This window comes from Balaenoptera physalus, assembly GCF_965194825.1.
Source record: "Balaenoptera physalus genome assembly, chromosome: 2".
Lineage (NCBI taxonomy): Eukaryota > Metazoa > Chordata > Mammalia > Artiodactyla > Balaenopteridae > Balaenoptera > Balaenoptera physalus.
In genome coordinates this window covers 172,554,971-172,582,062 of record NC_138883.1, presented here as the reverse complement: position 1 = coordinate 172,582,062, position 27,092 = coordinate 172,554,971, and the positions used below count along the sequence as shown (strand labels likewise).

The 27,092-nt window shown below is 44.9% G+C and overlaps 1 protein-coding gene across 6 annotated transcripts in view; it reads left to right on the top strand.

Annotated features, from left to right (window-relative positions):
- Positions 1-27,092, top strand: part of FAM107B (family with sequence similarity 107 member B) — a 219,513-nt gene that overhangs the window by 177,978 nt on the left and 14,443 nt on the right. The window contains exon 1 of one of the 6 annotated variants that reach the window (XM_082452940.1): positions 1,949-2,197. The exons of 4 other annotated variants lie outside the window; for them this stretch is intronic. Coding sequence is in view for 1 of the 2 variants with exons in the window: in XM_082452938.1 (XP_082309064.1) it covers positions 21,625-21,643 (19 nt within the window). In the remaining variant the exon portion in view is untranslated. Of the gene's footprint in view, positions 1-1,948; positions 2,198-21,622; positions 21,644-27,092 lie in introns of those variants that run through there. One more of the 6 variants, XM_082452938.1, reaches the window with a different exon arrangement.

The window sequence follows — 27,092 nt, the reverse complement described above, 5'->3', positions numbered from 1 at the left end:
GGGAGAAAATACTGCCTCGGTGATCTCTCTTCCCCATGTTCATCATCACAGGGAAAAAGGCTTATTACTGAACTATGAACAAATATAATTCTCTAAGTAATCTTTACTTTGTGTTTCTTTACTCATTCACATATAGCTAGGAGGATTTGAGGTTATTCTTTAATGATTGGAATAAGGATATTTTAAAGATCAGACAGAGGAGATGACTTTTTAGTAGCAGTAATAGAAGCTCAAATAAACTTCTAAAAGGTCATGGTTTTAAGTGCTTCCCATTTGGAAGGGATGGTGACAGTTGGCTGCTCATCCAGTTTATGTTTCTGTTGGAAGTTCTCAGGTGCTTTCCGTGGTACCCGGAGTGCTGCCAGGTGATGGTGGCAAGTTTAAGTAAATGAATTAGGACAGGATTTTCCAAGCTGCATCCATTAGTGGGTCACGAAATCAATTTAGTGGGTCACAAGAAGCATTACCAAAAAAAAGAAACTGAAAAATATCAGAGTGTATGTAGCATAAGACTAGTGTTGCTTCTGGAAACTTTTACTTCAGCTGATTTTAGTGTGATGTGTTATTGGGTCCCTGTGTATAAAGAGGATTACAGACAGAAAAGTTTGAAAGCCATGGACCTGAGGTATTTTAGGAAGTTTATCAGCTTTAGAGCAAGTCTAAATGTTACATAGAAGGGAAGTTCCACTGAGTCCTTCACATTGGTTTCCCTACATGGCTCACAGAATGAAATTTAGGAACACTCAGTGGTAACTCAGATTTTTTTTCCCCAGAGCTAATATATATTTTATAAATGGAAAATAAGGTTGGGACTTCCCTGGTGGCACAGTGGTTAAGCATCCGCCTGCCAATGCAGGGGACACGGGTTCGAGCCCTGGTCCGGGAAGATCCCACATGCCACGGAGCAACTAAGCCCGTGCGCCACAACTACTGAGCCTGTGCTCTAGAGCCCGCAAGCCACAACTACTGAGCCCATGCGCCACAACTACTGAAGCCTGTGCTCCACAACAAGAGAAGCCACCACAATGAGAAGCCTGCGCACCGCAACGAAGAGTAGCCCCCGCTCGCCGCAACTAGAGAAAGCCCGCACGCAGCATTGAAGACCCAACACAGTCAAAACACACACGCATGCGCACACACACACACACACACACACACACACACACAAAACCTGTTTAAAAAAGAAAGAAAGAAAATAAGGTTTATGACTTCAGCTCCGAAGCTTCATGGATGAAATTACGAAAATAAAGTTGATGGGGTCCTTCCTAATTATCACGTCACATGTACTGTTGTGTTTGTAGATTTTGTACTGTAGGCTGAATTTAAAAATCTTAAACTGGACTCTTAAATACTTGGGTTCTTACTCAGTTTGACATTTGTAAGATTACAAACTAAAGGGTAGAGATTTTTGTCCATTGAATTTACCTTGGAAACTTTTTAAAAGAAGCATTTTATTTTTCATGGCCTTTGGCTGCATTTTGCTTTTGAATACTTCATTGACGTAGGTAAAACTATCCTATCTTAAGCTTTTCAGATTCTTTTTTTGTTTGTTTGTTTTGTTTTTTTAAGGCATAAGGGAAGTAGTTAGGTGTCATGATACATCTGTAGTTTCTTGTTAAACTATTTTATAACTGTTCTTCCGGAAGCAACTGATGATTTCCTTTATAACCGGATGTAAGTAGAGGACAAATTTTCATTATGGATGTGTTGATATGTCATTTGTCCTTGCCCTTTTCGTTTAATTAACCAGAAGCTTCTATTATGTGTGGAGTTTAAAACAGACACAGTTAAAGTTCTGAACTTTTGGACAAGAGCTGTGAGAGTAGTCAGAAGCTGATGGGAAGTTTCTGGATGCCGAGTTCTTGAGTAAGGAGTCCTGTTGCAACAAAAGAAATGAAAACATTTCCAACTTGGGTAACTTCAGAAAGAGAGAGAAGCCGAGTTCTCCATTTCCTGTGGAACTGGGCTCGGGCAGAGCGTTTACTGGTTACCAGCCTGTCCTGTTCTTTTACTTAATCAGTACTGTTGCTGCAGTTGTGTAAGACTTGGGGAAAACATGTAAAGCAAATAGTATTGTTGGTTAGCAGCAGATTTGATTGCGATGCCAGAGTGAGTAGCCTGGTGGAGGATGTGTTGGTACTCAGGGCACACGTCCTAATCCCTGTTGGCTGAGGACCTGGGGGCTGTAGACGCAGTGGTAAGTGGTTCGAGTTCTGCGTACTTGGATGCGGGGAGGAAGGGGTGATGGTTAAGGCTTTATTTTAAGAGAGAATTTCCTTGAGGATGGAAGCTACTAAGTAAACAGGAGAGTCTTGCAGTCGTCATATAAGTTGTACTTAAAACAATTTATGTTTGAACATAAACACCCTTAAAACATCTTGTTGGAATGAAGATGAATGATACCACTCAACTTCTATAGGATCTGGAACGTGATTGGTGTATCTGTTGCTCATTACTCAAGTAAGTGATTATCTAAGGCCTCTGTTTATTCTAGGAATAGATAAATTTTTGAAATCTTGACTATTTTCTAATTAACAGTGAGCCCCCTTCCATTCCAGCAAGAAGAAAGGCTGTTATGCTTTTCAGACATCATGGCACGTGGTATCTGCTGGTTTAAATGCAGGCTCCTTGTTTTTAGGCTTTTGTTTTTCTGTGTTCCTTGTTTGCCAAGTAGGTTGCTGTCAATTTTTCCCCATTCTTATTTTGGAAGTTTTCCGCTGCCTATTACTGCATGTAGAGAAAGGGCTCCAGTGGAGGCCCAAGGGAGATTGTATCCAGTTTCCGGGCTGGGTGGGCCTGTGAGATGGGGGTGACTGAAATAACTGTTTAGGGTGCGTAGACAGCCCCACGGGGCTGGGGGTGCCTTGTTTGTGTTTTCCTGTGGCTGAAGGACAGCCTGTGGGAAAATGGTAAGGCCTGGCGTCCTAGAATGACAAGCCTCCTGAGGGAGTTGAATTAATGCGTGGAGTTCAAGCAGAGAAAGTTAAGAGTCAGCGTAGTTTACTCCCTTGTTCCGGGGCCAGCACCCGCTACAAATGTGTTTGCGTTTGAACTTTTGCCCAAATCCCGGTAGTTCAGAAAGGGAGGTTTTGTGTAGAAGGCAAAGCTAAAGGCTGAAAGGGCTCCCAATAAAAGGTCCCCCGTCTTTGTTGCTTACTGCAGCTTTATTACAGATGCTGTGAGGACTAAACACTTCTAAGAAATGATCGTTGCTCTAGTTTCCCTTTCAGCTTTGGAGCTGAGGTGCAGAGTTGCTGCTGACCTTACCCGGAGGGGCCTGATGAACCCCTTGTCAGGAGGCTGGAGTGCCTTTGAAGACAGTTGAATTGGATTTGTGTCCTAGTCAGCTCGGGCTGCCATAACAAAATACCATAGGCTGAGTGGGTTAAGCAACAGATATTTATTTCTCACAGTTCTGGAGGCTGGACGTCCAAGATCAGGGTGCTGGCTGATTCGAGTCCTGGTGAGGGCTCTCTTCTTGGCTTACAGACAGCAGCCTTCTTACCATGTCCTTACATGGCAGGGGTAGGGGGAGATGCCAGCTGTGGTGTCTCATCCTCCCATAAGGACACTAGTCCCATCATGGGGGCCCCGCCCTCATGCCCTCCTCTACTCCTAATCACCTCACAAAGGCCCCACCTCCACTTACTGTCACATTGGGGGGTGGGGCTTCAACATAGGAATATTGGGGGACACATTCCGCCCATAACCGTCTCTGTGTGGCAGGGTCGGTTGTCTACCTAACAGCCACTGCTGTCCCCTCTTCACTGCTGGAATGCCATGTCCCCATTTTCCCAGCATCCTTTGTTGCTATGGTGATCACAGGACGCAGCTCTAGCCAGTGAGGTGTCAGAAGCCCCCGGGAGCTTCTGTGAGTGGCTTCCCTCCAGGATAAAGAGACCCAGGGCTGGGGGGCTTTCCCAGTCTGCCCTTCCTCCTGGAGGTGCTGGGGCTGCTGAGCAGAGCAATGAGAAGACCCCAGAGCCCCCATGACACCACTGAGCTCTGAAGCAGCCTTGCACAGCCTGACACCACATTCTTATGAGAGGTGAAAACGAGCCCCTGTGGTTGCAGCTCCTTAGAGGCAGGTGTTGTTACGTGTGGCCCAGAGCATCCTCATTGATGGAGTCACAAGGGGAGAACCTTGCTCCTTTTGGAGCTGGAAGGAGGTACAGTCTTAGGAAGAACTTCTCCCAGAGACCGCCCCGGGCTTCCCACCCTCAACGTGTGTGTATCACACTAGTGATTGTGGGCCTGTCTTCTCCGCTAGCTGTGAGCCCTGGATGGCAGGGACCATGTCTCACTCCTCCCTAGATCTTTAGGGCCTGACCTGAGGCTCATACAAAGGAGGGACACTCATGGTTCTGGCCTTGCTGACAACGGTGGGCTTAATAATCCTTTCTTGGTTTTGGTGTCCTCATAAAAAGACTGGCTCTTTGTTGTTCACAGAAAGCCCACGGGGTAACCAGAAGAGGGGTAGGTGGGAAAACAGACTTTAATTAAAAGTAGCTGGGCTGTGCCCATAGCTGCTCTCTGAGGTTTAGTTAGTGCCAGATGGTCCTTCCAAGACCCAGACGGAGACGTGCCCCAATCCTCACGCTAATTTTTCACTGTGGAAGCAGAAATCAAATAAGAGTCAACTTATATTTGTATAATTATGAAACATGTTAATTAACCATTCAGAAAAACACATAATTGTAAGCATTGTTTCTCACATGAAGATCTCTTTAAGAGTGAAAAAAGTTTTCCAGACAAACTCTAACTGTGCTGTATTTCAAAAGTGAAAAAGTTATGTTGAGTGAGTGGAAGTCAGAGCACCTTCTTCAATGGAAATAAACCTATTTGACCCACAATATGGCTGAAATACAGCGTATTTGAGATGGAAAGTTGTAAAATACAGGATAACTGGATGTCTTCTTACCAGCAAGGAAGCAGACCTAGAGAAGGGATAAGTCAGGATTTAGGTTTGTGGACCTTTTATTTGAGGTTCTTTCTACTCTATCTCATGTTACTAGTAACTTAGGGAGACAAACGAGTGTGGAATCCCACCAGCCAGCAACCGCCAGGAATGCACGTGTCACTGTAGAGAGGTTCGGTTCATTTAGCTTCTGCAGCGGGGCGCGTGTAGCCTGGAAGAGTGCTGGGATTCTCTGGGAGAGGCAGAGTTGGGTCTCTGCTTATGCTGGGTGCTTTGAAGGTGGGGTTAGAGAAACGGGGCCAGACCCGGGCTGGATGTGGTCGGGAAGCAGGCACATTTCAGTGATTGGGTATCTTAACAATTTTTATATAGGAGGCCGGACATTAAAGTGGGGTTAGAGTTGTCACTTAGTAAAGAATTAGCAGTCACAGGTTAGTGAGAAAGGAGGATGGCCATTCATTTTTGTGGAGGTCAGCGTCTGGGTCCTATGCTGAGCTTTCTTTATGTCCTGATGGCATATTGGGGTCGGTTGTCAGTAAGGCCTGTCTTTACTTCTCCTGTTGTCAGTAGGGCTGATCTTCACTTTTCCAGTAGTTTATTTGATTTGATCCAGTAGTTTATTGATGCTTGAGGAGGGGTAGGTTTTAATAGGAGAAGGATAAGACGGAGAGTCTAAAGAGGGTGTCTGAAGTCACTGTGTCTGAGCAGTCACTGGTTTTTAACATTATGGTTACGCAGTGTCAATATCAGGTTAAAAAAAAAAAAGGCAAATGAGTCGTTTTCTCCTACCCTAAGAGGCATTTTTTTTTTTTTTTAATCATCACAGTGTCTTTGTAGTTTTCTGGAATTTGGCAGGATATAGAAGCAGATGGAAGTGTGGATACTTATAACAGAAACATAGTATCATCTTCAAAGATGCCATCCAGTTATTGATCAAGAGGTAATGTTAATGGTGATGTTAGTATCAAAAACACCCCCCCCCCTAAAATGAGTAGGAAATGTAGAAAATCAATTTAGAAAATTCAGTATCGGAGTCAGAAGTGGGAGAGGTGGTGGGGTCCCGCCAAGTGAGGGCCAGAGGCAGACCCAGGATTCAGTCCAGGCGTGGCCACCTTCTCTGTGAACGTAGCCAAGCTTCCGTGTCTCTGGGCCTCAGTTTCCTCATGTGTGGTGCTGGGGAAGTTGAACAGATGGTCTCTGCTCTTTCTAAATTGAGTCCTTTTGAAGATAGTCTCCACTTTTGAAAATATTTGTGTGGGTGCCCAGCAGGACCAGGTCATGCGTTTTATGGAATTATTATTCCACTCCTGAAGACAGGAATATTTGAGGGCTTTGAAAGCTATTCCAGCAGGAAGTTTTTTTTTCTGGTCTGTGTGGTTTCCTTCCTCTCAGGAGGGACCAGGCCTAAACCCACCATCTTCCCAGATCACCCATCCCCTTTGTAGTCTCCTGAAATGAATGACTGAGGTGTTTCCGCCTTGGAAAATCACATACAGTAAATGTGCCAAGGTAGGCTCCTTTATGCAGAAATTTGCAGTTTGGGAATAAAGGCTGGTGGCGTTGGTTTGCAAATTTGAATTTTGTGAATATAACATAGCAGCATATAAAAATTGAAGTATTACGTTACCTGCAAATTTTGAACGCAGAAACCAAAAAAGTAAAAGAAATTGATCAAAAGTTGCATAATTTCAAAGACGATAGGCCGGGTGGTTTGTCAAGGGTGTTTATGGAATCGCCAGTGACAGCCCCACTCTAGCTGGTGATAGGAAGGCCTTCCGTGTTAAACCCATATCACGCTCCATGCTGTCACTCAAGGGCGTTAAGGTTTCTGCTAATGTGGGCTGGTATTTAATGTGCACTTAAATCAAACCGTCTTTTTAAAGACTTCAAGCAGGTCTTCGCCACGAGGTTTGTCAATGGTGGTGCCAGTGATAGTGGCAACGCCTCTTTCCCCCATCAGTAACTTTGTAACAGAAGTGCTGAAACACTAGGAAGAAGACACAAGGATGGGTGGAATGCATCATGCTGTTGATTTAGGGGAAGAAGCACAGAGTACACTTCCAAATATAAGATTTATCCTAGAGAGGCCCTAGAGCAGAGTGGTGCGGAGTGTGGACTCTGGAGCTAGCTGTGCGAGCTGCCACTTACTGGCTTTGCAGCCTTGGGTAAGTTACCTAGTCTCTCTGGGCCTCAATTTCCCCATCTGCACAATGGGGCAAATTTTAGTATCTACCTCAGAGGTGGTGGGGCACACAGTAAACAAAAAAACAGATCTCTGTGCCCTCCCCCCAGCGATTCTGATCCAGTGCCTTTCAGCTAGGGCATTTGCACTGAACAAGCTCCCTGGCGATGCGGATACTGCTGGTCATTAGATGACACTCCGAATAGCTTTTGTTCATGCAAACGCACAGACCAGAAAATAAAGGACATACTGTTTTGGAACCTGAAATTTTTCTCTCATTTGACACATCGTGACTATTTCCCCTTTCATTATTTATTCTAACAATATGATTTTATTAAAGCTGCATTGTATCGCATTATTAGACATTTAAGTGGTTTCTTTCCTTTTTCACTATCATAAATCATACATAAAATATTCTTACACATATTCTTATATGTTTTGTGTCCTTGTCTTATTACCTCCTTGGAGTAATTCCTGCAAGGGGAACTACCAGATTCACGGGTATGTACGTGTTCAAGCCTTCTGTCACACACTGCCCACACATTCTTCAGACAGGAAGTAGCAAAAATATATCTTCTTACGAGTAGTCTGTGAGAGTAGACGGTGATTTTCTGCACGTAAGGCAATGAGAGAGAACTGTCATTGACTCTCTGAAGCTCCTATGTATTTGGATTTTGGTGGGAGTTGGCAGGAAGAAGGTGGATTTATAGAGAAGACAAAGATATGTCAAGAGAAACTAGAGGAGAAGCAAGAGGGCTGAATTTTTTTTTTTGTATTTTTTTTTATTTTTTATTTATGGCTGTGTTGGGTCTTCGTTTCTGTGTGAGGGCTTTCTCCAATTGCGGCAAGTGGGGGCCATTCTTCAACGCGGTGCGCGGGCCTCTCACTATCGCGGCCTCTCTTGTTGCGGAGCACAGGCTCCAGACGCGCAGGCTCAGTAGTTGTGGCTCACGGGCCTAGTTGCTCCGCGGCATGTGGGATCCTCCCAGACCGGGGCGCGAACCCGTGTCCCCTGCATTGGCAGGCAGACTCTCAACCACTGCGCCACCAGGGAAACCCTGAATTTTTTAAAATTTAATTTATTTTTTATATGACACGTTCTTATTAGTTATCTATTTTATACATATTAGTGTATATATGTCAATCCCAATCTCCCAATTCATCACGCCACCACCACCACGTTCCCCCCTTGGTGCCCATATGTTTGTTCTCCACGCCTGTGTCTCTATTTCTGCCTTGCAAACCGGTTCATCTGTACCATTTTTCTAGATTCCACATATATGCATTAATATACGATATTTGTTTTTCTCTTTCTGACTTACTTCACTCTGTATGACAGTCTCTAGGTCCATCCACATCTCTACAAATGACCCAGTTTCATTCCTTTTTATGGCTGAGTAATATTCCCTTGTATATATGTACCACATCTTCTTTATCCATTTGTCTGTTGATGGGCATTTAGGTTGATTCCATGACCTGGCTATTGTAAATAGAGCTGCAATGAACATTGTGGTACATGACTCTTTTTGAATTATGGTTTTCTCTGGGTATATGCCCAGTAGTGGGATTGCTGGGTCATATGGTAATTCTATTTTTAGTTTTTTAAGGAACCTCCATACTGTTCTCCATAGTGGCTGTATCAGTTTACATTCCCACCAACAGTGCAAGAGGGTTCCCTTTTCTCCACACCCTCTCCAGTGTTTGTTGTTTGTAGATATTCTGATGACGGCCATTCTGACCGGTGTGAGGTGATACCTCATTGTAGTTTTGATTTGCATTTCTCTAATAATTAGTGATGTTGAGCAGCTTTTCATGTGCCTCTTGTCCATCTGTATGTCTTCTTTGGAGAAATGTCTATTTAGGTCTTTTGCCCATTTTTTGATTGAGTTGTTTGTTTTTTTAATATTGAGCTGCATGAGCTATTTATATATTTTGGAGATTAATCCTTTGCCCGTTGATTCGTTCACAAATATTTTCTCCCATTCTGAGGGCTGTCTTTTCATCGTGTTTATAGTTTCCTCTGGTGTGCAAAAGCTTTTAAGTTTCACTGGGTCCCATTTGTTTATTTTTGTTTTTATTTCCATTACTCTAGGAGGTGGGTCAAAAAGATCTTGTTGTGATTTATGTCAAAGAGTGTTCTTCCTATGTTTTCCTCTAAGAGTTTTATAGTGTCCGGTCTTACACTGAGGTCTTTAATCCATTTTGAGATTATTTTTGTGTATGGTGTTAGGGAGTGTTCTAATTTCATTCTTTTAAATGTAGCTGTCCAATTTTCCCAGCACCACTTATTGAAGAGACTGTCTTTTCCCCATTGTATATCCTTGCCTCCTTTCTCATAGATTAGTTGACGATAGGTGTGTGGGTTTATCTCTGGGCTTTCTATCCTCTACCATTGATCTATATTTCTCTTTTTGTGCCAGTACCATATTGTCTTGATTACTGTAGCTTTGAAGTATAGTCTGAAGTCAGGGAGTCTGAGTCCTCCAGCTCCGTTTTTTTCCCTCACGATTGCTTTGGCTATTCAGGCTTTTGTGTTTCCATACAAATTTTAAGATTTTTGTTCTGGTTCCGTAGAAAATGCTGTTGTTAATTTGATAGGGATTGCATTGAATCTGTAGATTGCTTTGGGTAGTATAGTCATTTTCACAACATTGATTCTTCCAATCCAAGAACATGGTACATCTCTCCATCTGTTTGTGTCATCTCTGATTTCTTTCATCAGTGTCTTATAGTTTTCTGCATACAGGTCTTTTACCTCCTTAGGGAGGTTTACTCCTAGGTATTTTATTCTTTTTGTTGCAATGGTGAACGGGATTGTTGCCTTAATTTCTCTTTCTGATCTTTTGTCGTTAGTGTATAGGAATGCAAGAGACTTCTGTGCATTAATTTTGTATCCTGCAACTTTACCAAATTCATTGATTAGCTCTAGTAGTTTTCTGGTGACATCTTTAGGATTCTCTATGTATAGTATCATGTCATCTGCAAACAGTGACAGTTTTACTTCTTCTTTTCCAATTTGGATTTCTTTTATTTTTTTTTCTTCTCTGATTGCCATGGCTAGGACTTCCAAAACTATGTTGAATAAGACTGGCGAGAGTGGACATCCTTGTCTTGTTCCTGATCTTAGAGGAAACGCTTTCAGCTTTTCACCATTGAGAATGATGTTTGCTGTGGGTTTTTCGTATATGGCCTTTATTATGTTGAGGTAGGTTCCCTCTATGCCCACTTTCTGGAGAGTTTTTATCATAAATGGCTGTTGAATTTTGTCAAAAGCTTTTTCTGCATCTTTTGAGATGATCATATGGTTTTTATTCTTAAGTTTGTTAATATGGTGTATCACATAGATTGATTTGCGCATATTGAAGAATCCTTGCATCCCTGGGATAAATCCCACTTGATCATGGTGTATGATCCTTTTAATGTGTTGTTGGATTCTGTGTGCTGGTGTTCTGTTGAGGATTTTTGCATCTATATTCATCAGTGATGTTGTTCTGTAATTTTCTTATTTTGTAGTATCTTTGGTTTTGGTAACAGGGTGAAGGTGGCCTCATAGAATGAGTTTGGGAGTGTTCCTTCCTCTGCAATTTTTTGGAAGAGTTTGAGAAGGATGGGTGTTAGCTCTTCTCTAAATGTTTGATAGAATTCGCCTGTGAAGCCATCTGGTCCTGGACTTTTGTTTGTTGGAAGATTTTTAATCACAGTTTCCATTTCATTACTTGTGATTGGTCTGTTCATATTCTCTATTTCTTCCTGGTTCAGTCTTGGAAGGTTATACCTTTCTAAGAATTTGTCCATTTCTTCCAGGTTGTCCATTTTATTGGCATAGGAGTTGCTTGTAGTAGTCTCTTATGATGCTTTGTATTTCTGCGGTGTCTGTTGTAACTTCTCCTTTTTCATTTCTAATTTTACTGATTTGAGTCTTCTCCCTTTTTCTCGTGATGAGGCTGGCTAATGGTTTATCAATTTTGTTTATCTTCTCAAAGAACCAGCTTTTAGTTTTATTGATCTTTGCTATTGTTTTCTTTGTTTCTGTTTCATTTATTTCTGCTCTGATCTTTATGATCTCTTTCCTTCTACTAACTTTGGGTTTTGTTTGTTCTTCTTTCTCTAGGTCCTTTAGGTGTAAGGTTAGATTGTTTATTTGAGATTTTTTTTGTTTCTTGAGGTAGGATTTTATTGCTGTAAACTTCCCTCTTAGAACTGCTTTTGCTGCATCCCATAGGTTTTGGATCATCATGTTTTCGTTGTCATTTTTCTCCAGGTATTTTTTAATTTCCTCTTTGATTTCTTCAGTGATCTCTTTGATATTTAGTAACATATTGTTTAGCTCTCATGTGTTTGTGTTTTTTACGTTTTTTTCCTCTGTAATTGATTTCTAATCTCATAGCGTTGTGGTCAGAAAAGATGCTTGATATGATTTCAATTTTCTTAAATTTACTGAGGCTTGATTTGTGACCCAAGATGTGATCTATCCTGGAGAATGTTCCATGCGCACTTGAGAAGAACGTGTAATCTGCTGTTTTTGGATGGAATGTCCTATAAATATCAATTAAATCTATCTGGTCTGTTGTGTCATTTAAAGCTTCTGTTTCCTTATTTATTTTCATTTTGGATGATCTGTCCATTGGTGTAAGTGAGTTGTTAAAGTCCCCCACTATTATTGTGTTACTGTCGATTTTCTCTTTTATAGCTGTTAGCAGTTGCCTTATGTATTGAGGTGCTCCTATGTTGGGTGCATATATATTTATAATTGTTATATCTTCTTCTTGGATTGATCCCTGGATCATTATGTAGTGTCCTTCCTTGTCTGTTGTAACATTCTTTATTTTAAAGTCTATTTTATCTGATATGAGTGTTGCTACTCCAGCTTTCTTTTGATTTCCAGTTGCATGGAATATCTTTTTCCATCCCCTCACTTTCAGTCTGAATGTGTCCCTAGGTCTGAAGTGGGTCTCTTGTAGACAGCATATATATGGGTCTTGTTTTTGTATCCGTTCAGCGAGTCTTTGTCTTTTGGTTGGAGCATTTAATCCATTCACGTTTAAGGTAATTATCGATATGTATGTTCCTATGACCATTTTCTTAATTGTTTTGGGTTTGTTTTTGTAGGTCCTTTTCTTCTCTTGTGTTTCCCACTTAGAGAAGTTCCTTTAGTATTTGTTGTGAGCTGGTTTGGTGGTGCTGAATTCTCTTAGCTTTTGCTTATTTGTAAAGCTTTTGATTTCTCCGTCAAATCTGAATGAGATCCTTGCTGGGTAGAGTAATCTTGGTTGTAGGTTCTTCCTTTTCATCACTTTAAATATATCGTGCCACTCCCTTCTGGGTTGTAGAGTTTCTGCTGAGAAATCAGCTGTTTACCTTATGGGAGTTCCCTTTTATGTTATTTGTTGTTTTTTCCTTTTTGCTTTTAATAATTTTTCTTTGTCTTTAATTTTTGTCAGTTTGATTACTGTGTGTCTCAGCATGTTTCTCCTTGGGTTTATCCTGCCTAGGACTCTCTGCACTTCCTCCTGTATTTGGGTGGGTATTTCCTTTCCCATGTCAGGGAAGTTTTTGACTATAATCTCTTCAGATATTTTGTCAGATCCTTTCTCTCTCTCTTCTCCTTCTGGGACCCCTATAATGTGAATGTTGGTGCATGTAATGTTATCCCAGAGGTCTCTCATTTCTTTTCATTCTTTTTTCTTTATTCTGTTCTGCTGCAGTGAATTCCACTGTTCTGTCTTCCAGGTCACTTATCCGTTCTTCTGCCTCAGTTATTCCATTATTGATTGCTTCTAGTGTATTTTTCATTTCAGTTATTGTATTGTTCATCTCTGTTTGTTTGTTCTTTAATTCTTCTAGGTCTTTGTTAAACATTTCTTGCATCTTCTCGATCTTTGCCTCCATTCTTTTTTTTTTTTATAGTAATCTTATTTATTTATTTATTTATTTATTTTTATATTTATTTTTGGCTGTGTTGGGTCTTCGTTTCTGCACAAGGGCTTTCTCTAGTTGCGGCGAGCGGGGGCCACTCCCCATCGTGGTGCGCGGGCCTCTTCACTATCGCGGCCTCTCCTGTTGCGGAGGCTCCAGACGCGCAGGCTCAGTAATTGTGGCTCATGGGCCTAGTTGCTCTGCGGCATGTGGGATCCTCCCAGACCAGGGCTCGAACCCATGTCTCCTGCATTAGCAGGCAGACCCTCAACCACTGCGCCACCAGGGAAGCGCCTGCCTCCATTCTTTTTCCAAGGTCCTGGATCATCTTCACTATCATTATTCTGAATTCTTTTTCTGGAATGTTGCCTATCTCCACTTCCTTTAATTGTTTTTGTGGGGTTTTATCTTGTTCCTTCATGTGTTACATAGTCCTCTGCCTTTTCATTCTGTCTATCTTTCTGTGAATGTGGTTTTTGTTCCACAGGCTGCAGGATTGTAGTTCTTCTTGCTTCTGCTGTCTGCCCTCTGGTGGATGATGCTATCTAAGAGGCTTGATGGGAGGGACTGGTGGTGGGTAGAGCTGGCTGTTGCTCTGGTGGGCAGAGCTCAGTAAAACTTTAATCCACTTGACTGTTGATGGGTGGGGCTGGGTTCCTTCCCTGTTAGTTGTTTGGCCTGAGGCCACCCAATGCTGGAGCCTACCTGGGCTCTTTGGTGGGGCCAGTGACAGACTCTGTGAAGGCTCACGCCAAGGAGTACTTCCCAGAACTTCTGCTGCCAGTGTCCTTGTCCCCACGGTGAGACAGAGCCACCCCCCGCCTCTGCAGGAGACCCTCCAACACTAGCAGGTAGGTCTGGTTCAGTATCCCCTGGGGTCACTGCTCCTTCCCCTGGGTCCCGATGCACACACTACTTTGTGTGCGCCCTCCAAGAGTGGAGTCTCTGTTTCCCCCAGTCCTGTCGAAGTCCTGCCATCAAATCCCGCTAGCCTTCAAAGTCTGATTCTCTGGGAATTCCTCCTCCCGTTGCTGGACCCCCAGGTTGGGAAGTCTGACGTGGGGCTCAGAACCTTCACTCCAGTGGGTGGACTTCTGTGGTATAAGTGTTCTCCAGTTTGTAAGTCACCCACCCAGCAGTTACGGGATTTGATTTTATTGTGATTGTGCTCCTCCTACCGTCTCATTGTGGCTTCTCCTTTGTCTTTGGACGTGGGGTATCTTTTCTGGTGAGTTCCAGTGTCTTCCTGTCGATGATTGTCCAGCAGTTAGCTGTGATTCCGGTGCTGTCACAAGAGCGAGTGAGCGCACGTCCTTCTACTCCGCCGTCTTGAACCAGTCCTAAGAGGGCTGAATTGTGGCTTGATTTCAGGGTAGTTTCAGGAGTCAGACTTGAATTAATTTAATTATAGTGTAATATCTACTTGTTGTAGGTGATTTTATGCGAAGAGGAATAAACAATGCTTTGTTCTTATTGATCGTATATGGTGTATGTGTGATTCTTGACTAGAGTATTGGGAGCCCCCTGAATTGGGAGTTTTGGTTTAATAAAGTCTAGTCCGCGCCCCATCCTATGTGGACAGCTCTAGCCCTGGACCAAGTGGCTGAGACTCTTCCAGAGGGACTCGAGGGAGGGTGGCTGCATCTGGGGAAATGCAGCATCGCGAGCAGAAAGCCTGCTCAGCGCAGACGTGATGCACTGGGAACAGGAACGAGGAGGAGTGGAGACCAAGGTGGGGTGTGCGTGGAACATACTAGGGGCGCCTCCGTGGTCTGTCTGGCCCTGATGGTAGGGCCAGAGTTCCACAGCCTTGGGTCAGAAGCCCCCGTGCTGTGGGGAGTGACAGATCAGCCGAGCTCTTCTGTATTATCAGAATGTTAGAACCAGGAAGGGATCTCAAGGGTTATCTGGTCCAGCCTTCTCTTTTTACCGATAAGGAAGTTAAATAATTTATTGTTTTCAATTAAGCGTCACCTCATAAGCTTCTAAAATCAGATAGTCAACCTTGGAACAGAATTGGCTGGGTTTTTTCTCCTTGTTCTGGGAGAGCCAAGCTTTTGAGAATTGAAGTGGCCGAATGGTGGACGAGAAAGCAGACAGCAGGGGGTGACCCTATTGCTCAACCCTGGGACACTGAATTGATTTCATGTCAAACCTGCACCATCCCTGAGTCACAGGAACTTCCCTTGTGTATCTCGTCATGTCTGCGCACGTCTGTACGGTCCCCAAAGGCTTCAAAGTAACCTTGGACGTAGGGGAGCTGTCTTATGCCAGTCCCGTGTTTTCTAGAATTTACACTAGTTTTCTTAGAGCAATTCCCCAAAAATAGTTTTCTTCTTTTCCTTTTAGTAAAGAAACACATGTGACAAATACTTCTTTTAAAAAACAACAGCTGCTCTCAACACAACTGTGCCTTTTGCCACTGGGTGACACTGTTAGACCACAGAACACTCTTCAACGGGTAGAATCAAGGATCCTTGAACTTCAGATCTCATCACGCTGCTCTACCTAGGAGAGAGAGAAACTCTGAACCACTTAATGGTCATCTGTCAAATGTTATTTGATAAGTGTAATTTATCAGCCTATGGCAATTTTAAGGCTAATGAGTTTAAGGTAATCAATTATTTAAAAAATCTGTTAATTGGACAGCATTTCAGTTGCTTAGAGGTTTGTGCAGATTGATGGGCTGCATGTTAACGAAGTGCTAATTACTTCATGGGAATATTTATGCAAGCCAGCGCACTCAGATTTATTTCCCAGCAGACAACAATCTGAGTTATCTTTCTGGGGAAAAAGACTCCTAGCTCGTACACAGCAATTCACGTTATGGACTTTGAGGGTTTCAGGGGGTCATCTTGTGCAAGAGGGAGCATATCATCCTGCGGGGTTAGAGAAATGGGCATTTGGTTCCCTGGGCTGGTCTGTATCAGGAGAACCAGGAACTTTTGTGTCTCGCTCATTCTGAGCTTTTTGAAGATCAAGTGAGGACAGAGTCTGTTCAAAGCATGAGATGCCCTCTCTCCCCCTCCCCTGGTTTTGGCCCCTTCTGTAAGCCTGAGCTCTGCACATCACTTGTCAACAGGCCACATTGAGCTCAACAGTACACGGAAGGCTCATAGTGATGTTTCTGGGGATAAGAAATGAGGAAAAGTCAGGCCTTTCCTTTGCAACTTTAATGTGAGGGATAAGCAAACTTGTAGTTTTCACACAAGCAGCCATGAGCATCCTTAGAGAAGTGTTAACGGCGTCCTGTTGGGACAGAAAGGCGGGAAACTGCGAGAGGAATCAGGAAAAGCTTCCCGGGATGAGCTGCTTCGTTTGGATTCTCTGTTGCTTCAGCATCTGCCCCCTTTATTCAGTGCAGTTCTGTTGGGTGCCCACGGGGTGACGCCCAGCCCAGTGCTGGGAACGCAGGAGGGAGTAAAGCCAGAGGTACCGCTGGCCCCCTGGAGCTCAGCCGTAGGCACAGGGCGTGGGGGGATGACTTAAGTCAGTCGGGGTCTCTTCCTTTCTGAAGGGACGCACATCTGTCCTTCAAGGGGGACCACCTGGAGACGCATGAAGAACTGACTCGCAAGTGTCAAGTTCACACGGGAAGGGAGCACCGCGTGAAATTGTTCTCAGCGCTGCAGACAAGAGGGAGGTGGCCTGGGGGAGTGGCTGTGGGGAGATTCAGGAGAGGGAAGCATCCCACCGAGAAATGGCTCACAGAGTGGGAGGGCCGAGGGCGTTGGGGACCTAGAGAAGGGTCTAGGCTGGGCCTGATCCTGAGAACTCTTGGCGCCAAGAGATCAGGCTGGAAGAGGGCACCTGGGCCTCTGGTGCAGGGAGGACCAGGAGAGAGGGTTGTCCAAGGGGCTGGCTTTCAGATCAAGAAGGAGATGGGCAGCAGCTTTGAATTCCAGGGAGAGGCTGGGGAGAATGTACCCCAGGAAGCCGGGAGCCCCCCCATATTCGTAGACTGTGAGGCGAATGGGAAGTTTTCTGCTAGGCATCCAGTGGTGGCTTTTTGTCCCTAGTGCCTTACAGGTCACAGACAGCCCCTGTGCACAGGCCTGGGGGCCAGAGCACAGGACCTTGGATCTGAAAGAACATCTGCCCCCCAGGTAGCAGTTGGGAAGCAGGAGGTTTGCTAAGTTCCTTCCAGGTTGAAATCCCTGTCGATTCGTACTCAGGCCCAGCTGTTTCCTTGGGGAGAAGCCCGAGTGCATTTGCTCGGGTGAGAAGCCGCCCCGTGCTGTTGTCCTGCAGGAAAGTGAGCGACACAGCAGGCCCTGCCGTTCCCTGTGCAGAGGTGGTGGCCCTCCTGCAGCTGTGCTGGGGTCCACCCCCCACCTCCCGGTGAGGCCCCCGCCAGCTGGCCCTTCTCCTTCTTTCAGGCGTGCTCACTGCTTGCAGAATTAGTGCTGTCGTCTACCAGGGAATTCTAGAATCTTCTCTGGAGGCAGAGGGAGGGAATGTAGAGAATCCGTGTCTCATCTGAAATTCTGGGACTTGTTTAGTTATCGGAGTGAAACATCCCCTGGATCAGCCACCTGCCAGGACCGAGGGATGCCATCGTTGGCTGAGAGCCCTTGAAGGATTTTATTTGCCTCTTTCACCATTTTCCCTTCCTCTCTCCACCAAGCAGCTCAGGGAATTTTTATCAGTTTTATATTAGCTTTGTTCTACCTAGAGACTTTTCTTTTCTTTTTTTTTTTTTTTTTTTGGCTGCACCGCGCGGCGTGCAGAACTTCCCCGACCAGCGATCAAACACGCGCCCCCTGCAGTGGAAGCACGAAGTCTTAACCGCTGGACCGCCAGGGAAGCCATAGAGACTTTTTTTTTCTCACACTCCCAGAGTGGTTTTTGTGTTTGTTTTCATTTTCTCTGTATAGTTTGTCTTCCCACTTTTCCAAGGTAGCTTGAATATCCACCTTTCTAGCAAAACGAGATTATTCAAGAACTGCTTTTGCTTTTTCTATTAACTTTTACTTAGGCTTTGAGCATGACCCCATTAGGCAACATAGCAAACTCCTTTCTCTTTTTTTTTCTTCTTTTTTTATTTTTTTAGCAAAGCATTAGACTCTGGGGAGCTAGAAGGCAGAAGGAATTCAGTCACAGGGTTGATTTGCTGGTTTCCATGGAAAGCAGCCGATACTTGCATCCACTGACCGTCAGCACCACTTTCTTCTCATCAGGCACCGGCAGGATCTTGTGTGCCCAACTTAGGTATAAGCGTTCTCTGAGGTCCTGACATTCCGGGCGTTTACTTTCAGGTTACCCCTTGTATGTGTTTGAGTAATTTTGTGTTAGATTATATTGAAAAATGCACTGTTAACAGTGTAGAAACTTGATTAGAAACGTGCAGGAGCTGTACACTTTACTTATAGTACCAGTGCAATGCAGTGCAGAAGTGTAAAGTATTGTGCTTTGGGGGGACACTTTTGTTGTCTGTCTTCTACCCATTGCTTCTCTCCCCACCCTTTTCCCACAGGGTTTGACTGAACATTATGCAAAACATGCCTCTAAAAAGATCTTGCCTGTTTTCTGTTTTGTCTTTTTCGTAGAGTTGTCTGCCACTGGGTCATGAGTTCAGATTCCATGAGGGCCACGGGAGGTTAAGTAAATTGTGACCACTAATAAGAGTTACTTGATGTTTGAACAGTTAGACTCTTTATATTGGACGAACTTATGTTTTTATAGATCCCTCGTATTTGTATGATTGCTCTGTATGCAGCATAGTTATTTACAACAGATTACTGAGAAATCAGGGCGACATAGCCATTCAGCTGTAAAGATAAGAAGACTGAAGCCCAGAGAGTGGGAAATGGTCAGGGTTTTCACGGCATCCCAGCCTTGGGCTGCGGGCTCCTCTCTGTGCTTTGGCTGTGCCCGTCAGGGATTTTGTTTTCTCCCCTCCACTTCCTCCCTCCCTGACTCTCTCTCTCTCTCCCTCCCATCTAAGTCCAAATTGGAAAAATGAGCAGAGGCCAAGATGGGGTTCACCATTAAACTTGGTCTAACATAGTATACTTGTAGTGCGTGGTCATCCATTTTTCACTTTGATAGGACATTGATTCATGGAGAGTTAGATTAATGAATTAATTTGTTGGAACGACTTAACTGTCCAGTTTATTGAACATCTACCACATGGGCTGGTACGATGTATGGTGAATGTTTTCCTTAAGTTTTTTTAAATGCTTGGGACAATTCTGCAAACGTGGGTGTATGAGCCCTGATTTACAGGTGAGGAAATCAAGACACAGGTTAAGTCATTTGTACAAAATCACATAACTGGTAAGTGGCATAACCAGCATTCTAATCCAGGATGGGTGGTCTTCAAACCTGGTGGTATTACTTCTCATGGACTGAACAGGGTTTAAAATGGATGAAATAACAAAACTGTAATAATATAGCAACAACTGAATGATCCCTAGACTGTAAGTTTAATAGCTATTTAATATATACTGTATTTATTGAGGGATAATACACATACAGGGCAGGGCATGAGCCCAAAAAGTGAACTGATTGGTGAATTTTCAAAGTGAATGTGCCTGTGTAACCAGAACCTATATCAGAAAACAGAACCTTATCAGCACCCCAGAAGCCCCCTTTCTCCCCATCCACTGCCTCTCTGCTCCCAAGGTAACTGTTATCCTGACATCTGACACCAGAGGTTGGGTTTGCCTGTTTTGAAAATCAGATCCATGGAATGATTCAGGATGGACTCGTGTGTCTGGCTTCTTTTGCAGACGTTATATTTGTGAGGTTCGGTCATGCTGCTGTTGTCATTCTCATTGCTGTGTATTCTTCCATTATATCCTCACACCACCATCTACTTCTCCATCCGACGGTTAATGGACATTTGGGTTGCTTCCAGTTCGGGGCTGTTATGAATATCGCTACTCTGAGCATGCTTATAAAAACATTTATATGTTTTAAAGAAACTGTGTCCCTCTCACAACCTTTCCCCACATTAACGTGACTTTCTGTAAGATGTTTTCTGGTTGGGGTTATAAAGCTATGATGTTGTGAAGCTTCTAAAAGCTTTTTGAGAGAGAAAGTCATCCTGTTAAAGCGAAACCTGTTGTCTCCTCTCCTGCCTCCCTCTACCCCCACCATTATCACGGCCCAGAAGAGCGGGATGCTTGAGGGCACCCCTGTGGAATCAGACAAACGCTAGTTCAAATCCTGGTCCCGCCCTTTCGTAGCTGTGTAACCTGGGGCAGCAATAACAGGGTTATTTTTACTAGTCGTTATTTGTTGCCGATGACAGCACTCATCACAGGTGACATTTACTGAGCGCTTACTATTCCAGGCCCTGCCTTGGGTATGCATTTCTCATTTATTCTTCATAACCCTATAAGATAATCTTTCCCCTGCTGCTGCTGCTTCTTCCTTTTCCTCTTCTTCTTCCTCTTTTTCTTCTTTTTAAACTGGTGAGAAAACTTGGCCCAAAGTCACACTTACAGTAAATGAGAGAACTGGAATTTAGACCCAGTTGGTGTGACCTGGAGCCCGTGTCCTTGAAGCTGTCTGAGCCTATAGGGAATTTGGAGACTTCATAGGGAATAAAACCTCCTGCCTCACTGGGCCGTCATAAGGCTGAAACGATGGGGAGAAGCTTGTGGACCACATCGAGGGAAGATGCACGGTGACTCCACAGTGGATTCCTTTTGTGGCATCTCTCTGATGCTTTTACTAACGATCGTGCTGAGGATCGGGCTGAGGCTGGGTGTCATCCTGGAAAATGGACACGTCGTGATTTGCGGAGCCATCGCCACCTACTGGTTGGTCCCGCCTCACCCTGACCAGCTTATCTTTAACATTGGCACGTGTTCTGTCTTCCCGAGGTTTTTCTTGACTTCTTTCCCATCTTCTAAATATAAAGTATGTGCCTTATTTGTTTTTGTAGAAATACATTTTTGGGGGATGAAAAAACCGATGAGAATACTAGTTTGGTATTTTCCCAGGCGCGTCAGTGTCTGGCACGTGTACAACATCTTTGTGGCCAGTTTATTGCGGGTCTGAAGTTCTAGCAGCAGTGGGCCGGGTAGAGTTGGAAAAGTCACGTTTCTGAGCTCTTGTGGATGGCTGTGGTTTGGCGTCATTTGTCAGCCTTAGTTTAGGTTTGTGGCCGCAGAGGTCATCTGGGCACTTGTCTGATGCCTTTGGGTACCAGATGGTGCCACTGTCTCCTGGCAACGAGACTGAATCCTTAGGTTCACCCCAGGCTTAGGGAGTTTGTAAGTGAAGCCCTGGGCTGTTTGGGAGAAATTCACATTTTAACTCACTCTCTGCTTTCTCAAGGCCTTTCTCCTCACAGCCAGCCAGCCTCCCTTCTGGGAACAGTGGAGTGGCTATTGCAGGAGATTCCCGTGGGTCCAGGGACAGCCGTTCCCCTTCCAGGTTGACCCAGGCCTGGACTTGGCTGGCCTGCGATCTTAAATGACTTGGGTTTTTCAGGGTATCGTGAGAGGGTTGCTAGAATCTCTTAGAGACAGCCTGGGAAACAAATGCTCTTAAAAACTGCCTTGGAATTACTTTCCACTTTCCAGAAGAAGTCGCAGCAGTTCAGATGTTTAATTGTTTAGCTTCGCTTGGTTCTAGTACAGCTGTAACCTGCATGCACCGACAGGTTTCAGGTATTGTCTTCTTTTTTTTGTCATTGTTTAAAAAAATATTTATTTGTTTATTTATTTATTTGGTTGCACTGGGTCTTAGTTGCGGCACGCAGTCTCCTTAGTTGTGGCATGCGAACTCTTAGTTGCGGCATGCATGTGGGCTCTAGTTCCCTGATGAGGGATCGAACCCGGGCCCCCTGCATTGGGAGCTCGGAGTCTCAGCCACTGCGCCACCAGGGAAGTCCCAGTATTGTTTTCTAAAGGATTCATTTATTAGTGCTTCTAGGTAGAATTAGATTTTAAATATTAAGGTAAACATGGAATTTAGCATAATCTGTAAATTCTGATTTTTCATCTCAAAGGATTAGGTTTAAAATTGTATCTTTGTGGGAATTCCTGGTGGTCCAGTGGTTAGGACTCTGCGCTGTCACTGTTGAGGGCCCGGGTTCAATCCCTGGTCAGGGAACTAAGATCCCATAAGCCCTGTGGCCAAAATACAAAAAAAAAAATCTTTGTGATGTAACAATATGCAAATGAACTACTGGAGCCAGGAACAGTCTGATGGGAAACTCAGATGCAGTGAAATGTTTGTTTTATTAGTCGAGTTATGGAATGTTTCTGTGGGGATGGTTATTGGCCTCTGGAAAGCAATCAACACAAAATACCCGGGACAGGCAGAGGCTTGGGCCCAGAGTTAACCTTTGAAAGGGGAAAAAAATGCAAAAGCAAGGGCTCAGGAGGCATCTGTAAGGATGGGATTTCCTTACTCTCTGGGATAGTGGAGTTTAGTGATGATTTCCGTTTCTTGATTCTCAGGAATTAAAGGCAGAATTTTCATCAGGTCACGTTTTTCAGTGCATAGCATTAGTGTATGTCTAAAATGCAAATCTGTGTTGTTATTCAATGGCTTAAAATCTTGCAGTGAATCCCCTCCACTTCAGAACAGCATCAGAGGTCCTCACTACCAGCCTTGTTTCCTTGCTACACACCCTGCACTGTAGCCTGAGCCATTCAGAGCTCCGTGTGTGTGTGATAGACTTTTTACACTTTGTAGAAGGTTCTTAATGTTTGTAGCCTGAGCGGGTCTTAGAACCACTGAATGTTACCAGCGAGAACGTGAAGGGGGCTTCGTGGCCCTTTCCCCATGCTGGTTGTGAAGAAGGGCAGGCTGGAGAGAAAGAAGAGGGAAAATGTTTGTGCCTTCATTTCAGTGTCTGTGGGTCACCTAGTTGAACTCTTATGTTTTTGAAGAACTCTTATGCTTTAAAGGCCTTGAGAGGTAGAGCTTAGTATATACAGGGTTTCCCAGACCTCTGAATAAAATATGGAATGTTGTTGGTCACATAGTTTGACTAATAATAGCTTCCATTTATTGAATCTGGCATCATAGACATGCCAGAGATTATACCAAATACTTACATCCGCATTATAGCCTGTTCTTTTTTATTTTTAAGTGTTATTTTTATTTATTTATTTTTTTGGCTGCATTGGGTCTTCGTTGCTGTGTGCGGGCTTTCTCTAGTTGCGGCGAGTGGTGGCTACTCTTCGTTGCGGTGCGCATGCTTCTCACTGCGGTGGCTTCTCTTGTTGTGGAGCATGAGCTCTAGGTGCGCGGGCTTCAGTAGTTGTGGCTCATGGGCTCAGTAGTTGTGGCACGTGGGCTCAGTATTTGTGGCACACGGGCTCTAAAGCACAGACTCAGTAGTTGTGGCCCACGGGCTCTAAAGCACAGACTCAGTAGTTGTGGCGCACGGGCTCTAGAGCACAGGCTCAGTAGTTGTGGCGCACGGGCTTAGTTGCTCCGCGGCATGTGGGATCTTCCGGGACCAGGGCTTGAACCTGTGTCCCTGCATTGGCAGGCAGATTCTTAGCCACTGCGCCACCAGGGAAGTCCCTTCAGCCTGTTCTTACAACACCACTTATTTTAGAAGGTGGGAGAACCGAGGGGCAGATATCTTAAGCTTTGTCCAAGATCTCAAGCCAGGTTTGCTTCTCCTATACTGAGTTGACCCTCATTTTCCTTCATTGACTTGACAGTTTAAAAAAAATTACTTTATGAATCAGTTACTGGGCCAGGGGGCGTGTGTATGACAAGAGTGTCTTCATGTCACTTTCTGGAAGAATGTTTCGTAGCAATAATAATATCCAGTTACAAAGAGCTTTTACTTCCAGTCGTATTTCTGTCTCCTCTTTCCTTTCGGGCTGTGGATTCTGGCTACGCAGAGTCCTTTCAGGCTGTACTTGTTGCTCTGGACTCCAGACAGCTCCGGGGTTCCCTCTCCTGCTAGTTATCCGTGGACTCTGTTCCTTCATTTAAGGACTCACTGTTCGTTGACTCAGTCCAAGGGGCCTGAGGAATATGAGCGTAAACCAGATGCGGTCTTTGCAGTGAAGAGATGGTATGATTTATGTACATTTTGCTGCAACACAAGGTGGAGGTCGGTGAGTACTAGGAAAAGGGGGCAAAGAGAACCCCATAGTTGTCTAGAGGCCAGAGAATTGCACCTGGGGAGTTGCGGCGGGGGGGCGCTTCGTGGAATATCTGACATTTGTCTGGACCTGAAGGCGTGAGTGAGGTTTGGCTTTGTGGTCCAGGGTTGGGTAGGGAGAGGACCGGCGTCCCTGCCAGAGGGCGCGGTGCAGGCAAAGGCTGCTGGTGGGGAAGGCAGGGACTTGTGAACCTAAGGGGAGCACTGAGTGCCCATTTTCCTTTCGTCGAGGACAGGATCTGTGAGCTAGGAGAGTTCCCTGATGATCAGAGTTGCGTTTCCCAGCCTTGGGAGCCATGGGGAAGGTAGTTGGCAGAGCGGAGAAAGTCGAACAAGGAGGTCAGTGAGATGGTTGTTGCCATGTCGTGGCTCCAGGGTGGAAAGTTGCTGAAAAGGAACCAGACCCCAGATTGTTCTCCGGCCACCACGACGGCCAGGAGCGCTCAGGGACGCACAGTGTGGCTCCCAGCCAGTTCACCCTCCTTCTCCTCAGTGACCTTTCCCATACCCCAGTGTGGTCCACTGTGCGGGGGCCACAAGGTCTCCCGTAGCCTCGTCTGCAGTCACGCTTGAGGTCTACACACCTGACTCAGGCCGGGGCTCCCTTTCCCGTCTCCACTTAGAAGAAGGGCAAACCAGGGAGAAAGAAGAAGGAAGATGTTTGGGGCTTCATTTACGGCAGATTCCCTCCAGCCGCTGCCCAGTCACTGCGTCGCCACTCAGGCGTCCAGCGACGTCTCCCACCCAACACGTCCTAAAGGGAGCTCCTGACCTCACTCCCATCTGCTGTCCTCACGGCCTCCACCACGACCGCTGTGTCCTGTTGCTCAGGCCAGACCCCTTCGAGACATCCTCGGCCCTTCTGTGTCTCACACCTCGTGTGCAGTCCTTCAGGGAGTCCCGAGGACCGGGATGAAACGACATCTGTCTGGTCCAGACCATCTGGGTCCCCTGACAGTCACCTCCCGGCGGCGTCTTTCCTTGGCTGCCTTGGTCTGTCCTACACTCAGCAGCTAGAGTCGTTGTCTGGACGCGTGAGTTAGAGCTCGTCACTTCCCTGCCCAGAGCCCTGAATGGCTCCCGGCTGTCACTCAGGGCAAAGGCCAGAGCCCTGACACTGGCCTTCAAGTTCCCACATCGCTCACCCCACCCTTGCGTCCCCACTGGTCCCTCTCCATCCCCACCCTCGCTGCGGCTGTCCTCCCTCAGACCCATCAGGCATGCTCATGACTCCTGTCTCATTCCGGTGTCTGGAATACTCTTCTTCACCCCCCCCCCCCCCCGCTGACACCTGGACCTCAGGAGGGCAGGAATCTGTTTGCATTTGATGTCCGGGAGATTAACCTTGGTTTAGGGCAAAGAAACCAGTCCTTTTATGGAAGCACATCGGCCTTCTTGTCTACTGATTAACTAGGATGAAACTACTCTTGGCTTTTCAACAAAGTCAAGACTGCCTACAGGTGTGTCTGGTGCATCTGCAGTCTCCACCAAGGAGCACATTCTCTTCGGGGCACGTTCACGGTCAGGCTGCTGGGATGGGGTCGCTAACCTACCACTGTCGAGGTTTGTGAGTTTCCATCTGGGGGAGGGCTGCAGGCATGCTTGTTTTTAAAATATCAGTGCAGGTAGCGTTTAAAGAATGTTTGGTGTAATTTGTTAGATATATATATTATTGCTTGTTAATTTTGAGCCTTCATCATGTGTTTAAACCTGAAATATATAAAGAAATGATGCAGCTACAGTTTTTCTGTTTTAGTTGGTTTATTTATTCTTTGGGCTTTTGTCCTCTTTATTTTCACATTGATTTTCAAAAGATTTTTCTTTTTTCTTTTTTTTAACTAATTTTATCGGAATATGGTTGCTTTACACTGTTGTGTTGGCCTCCACTGCACAACAAAATGAATCAGCCAGACATACAGATATTCCCCCCCCGTTTGGACTTCCCTCCCATTTAGGTCACCCCAGTGCATTAAGTAGAATTCCCTGTGCTGTGCAGTATGTTCCCATCAGTTGTCTATTTTATAAAAAAATGCTATAGATGACCTTATTTCCAAAGCAGAAATAGAGACACACACGTACAGAACAAAAGATTTTTCTATATATTTGTATCATCATAATTTATTATTTAGCATCATAATTTGTTATACAGAACGTGTGTTTTAAGATCGGAGGGTGTTCCTTTTTTTTTTTTTTTTTTTTTAGTTTGAGATTTACACTACTGGTAAAATTAACCTGGGTGAGTTGTTTAACTTTTGTTCCTCCACTTATTGTCTGTGGAGTGGAGATTCTAGTTCTTCTGATTGTAGGGTTGTTGCTGTTATCAGATGTGGTCACATACCTGCCTTATCTAAAGCGCTGGGTAATTGTTGGCTGCCATCTGGGACAGTTCAGAGTTTCAGGAAAACATCATTGATGACTTTGAGAGCAGAAGTCATGCTTGTAGCTGACGGCCTCTGGACCCATTTTATTTGTTTTAAAATTTTACTTGAACGCGCATCTTTACTCTTTCCCGATGTACACCCCACACTCCCTCACCCGCATGCCAGTGTCCACGGAATCACACACCCACGTCTCGCCTTCTGTGCACCCCTGCCCCGTGTGTAAACACAGACCCTCACTTACGTGTTTGCTTCGGGCGTTGATTCCACGGGCAGAAATAAACATGGATCCTGACTTCTGGCTAGGAGCTTGTTCATGGAAGCTCTTTCCTCTTTCTATTTAGTACAGATCTGATTAAGTTCAACATTTATTCAGCTTCTGCCATGTGCCAGGCACTTGGCTGGACCTGCGGATTTAAAACTGGAGAAAAAGTGGTTCTGGCTCTTGTACAGAATAGACGGACACCTGCGGTTACCGTGTGTGAGGATGCATTTTGTACCGGAAGTACATCTGCATGACGCTGCTGGGGCCCTGAGGGCACGGAGGGCACCAGTCTCTAGACGATGCCTGGAGAGGTGGGGATGGTGGTGGTACTTGGGGTG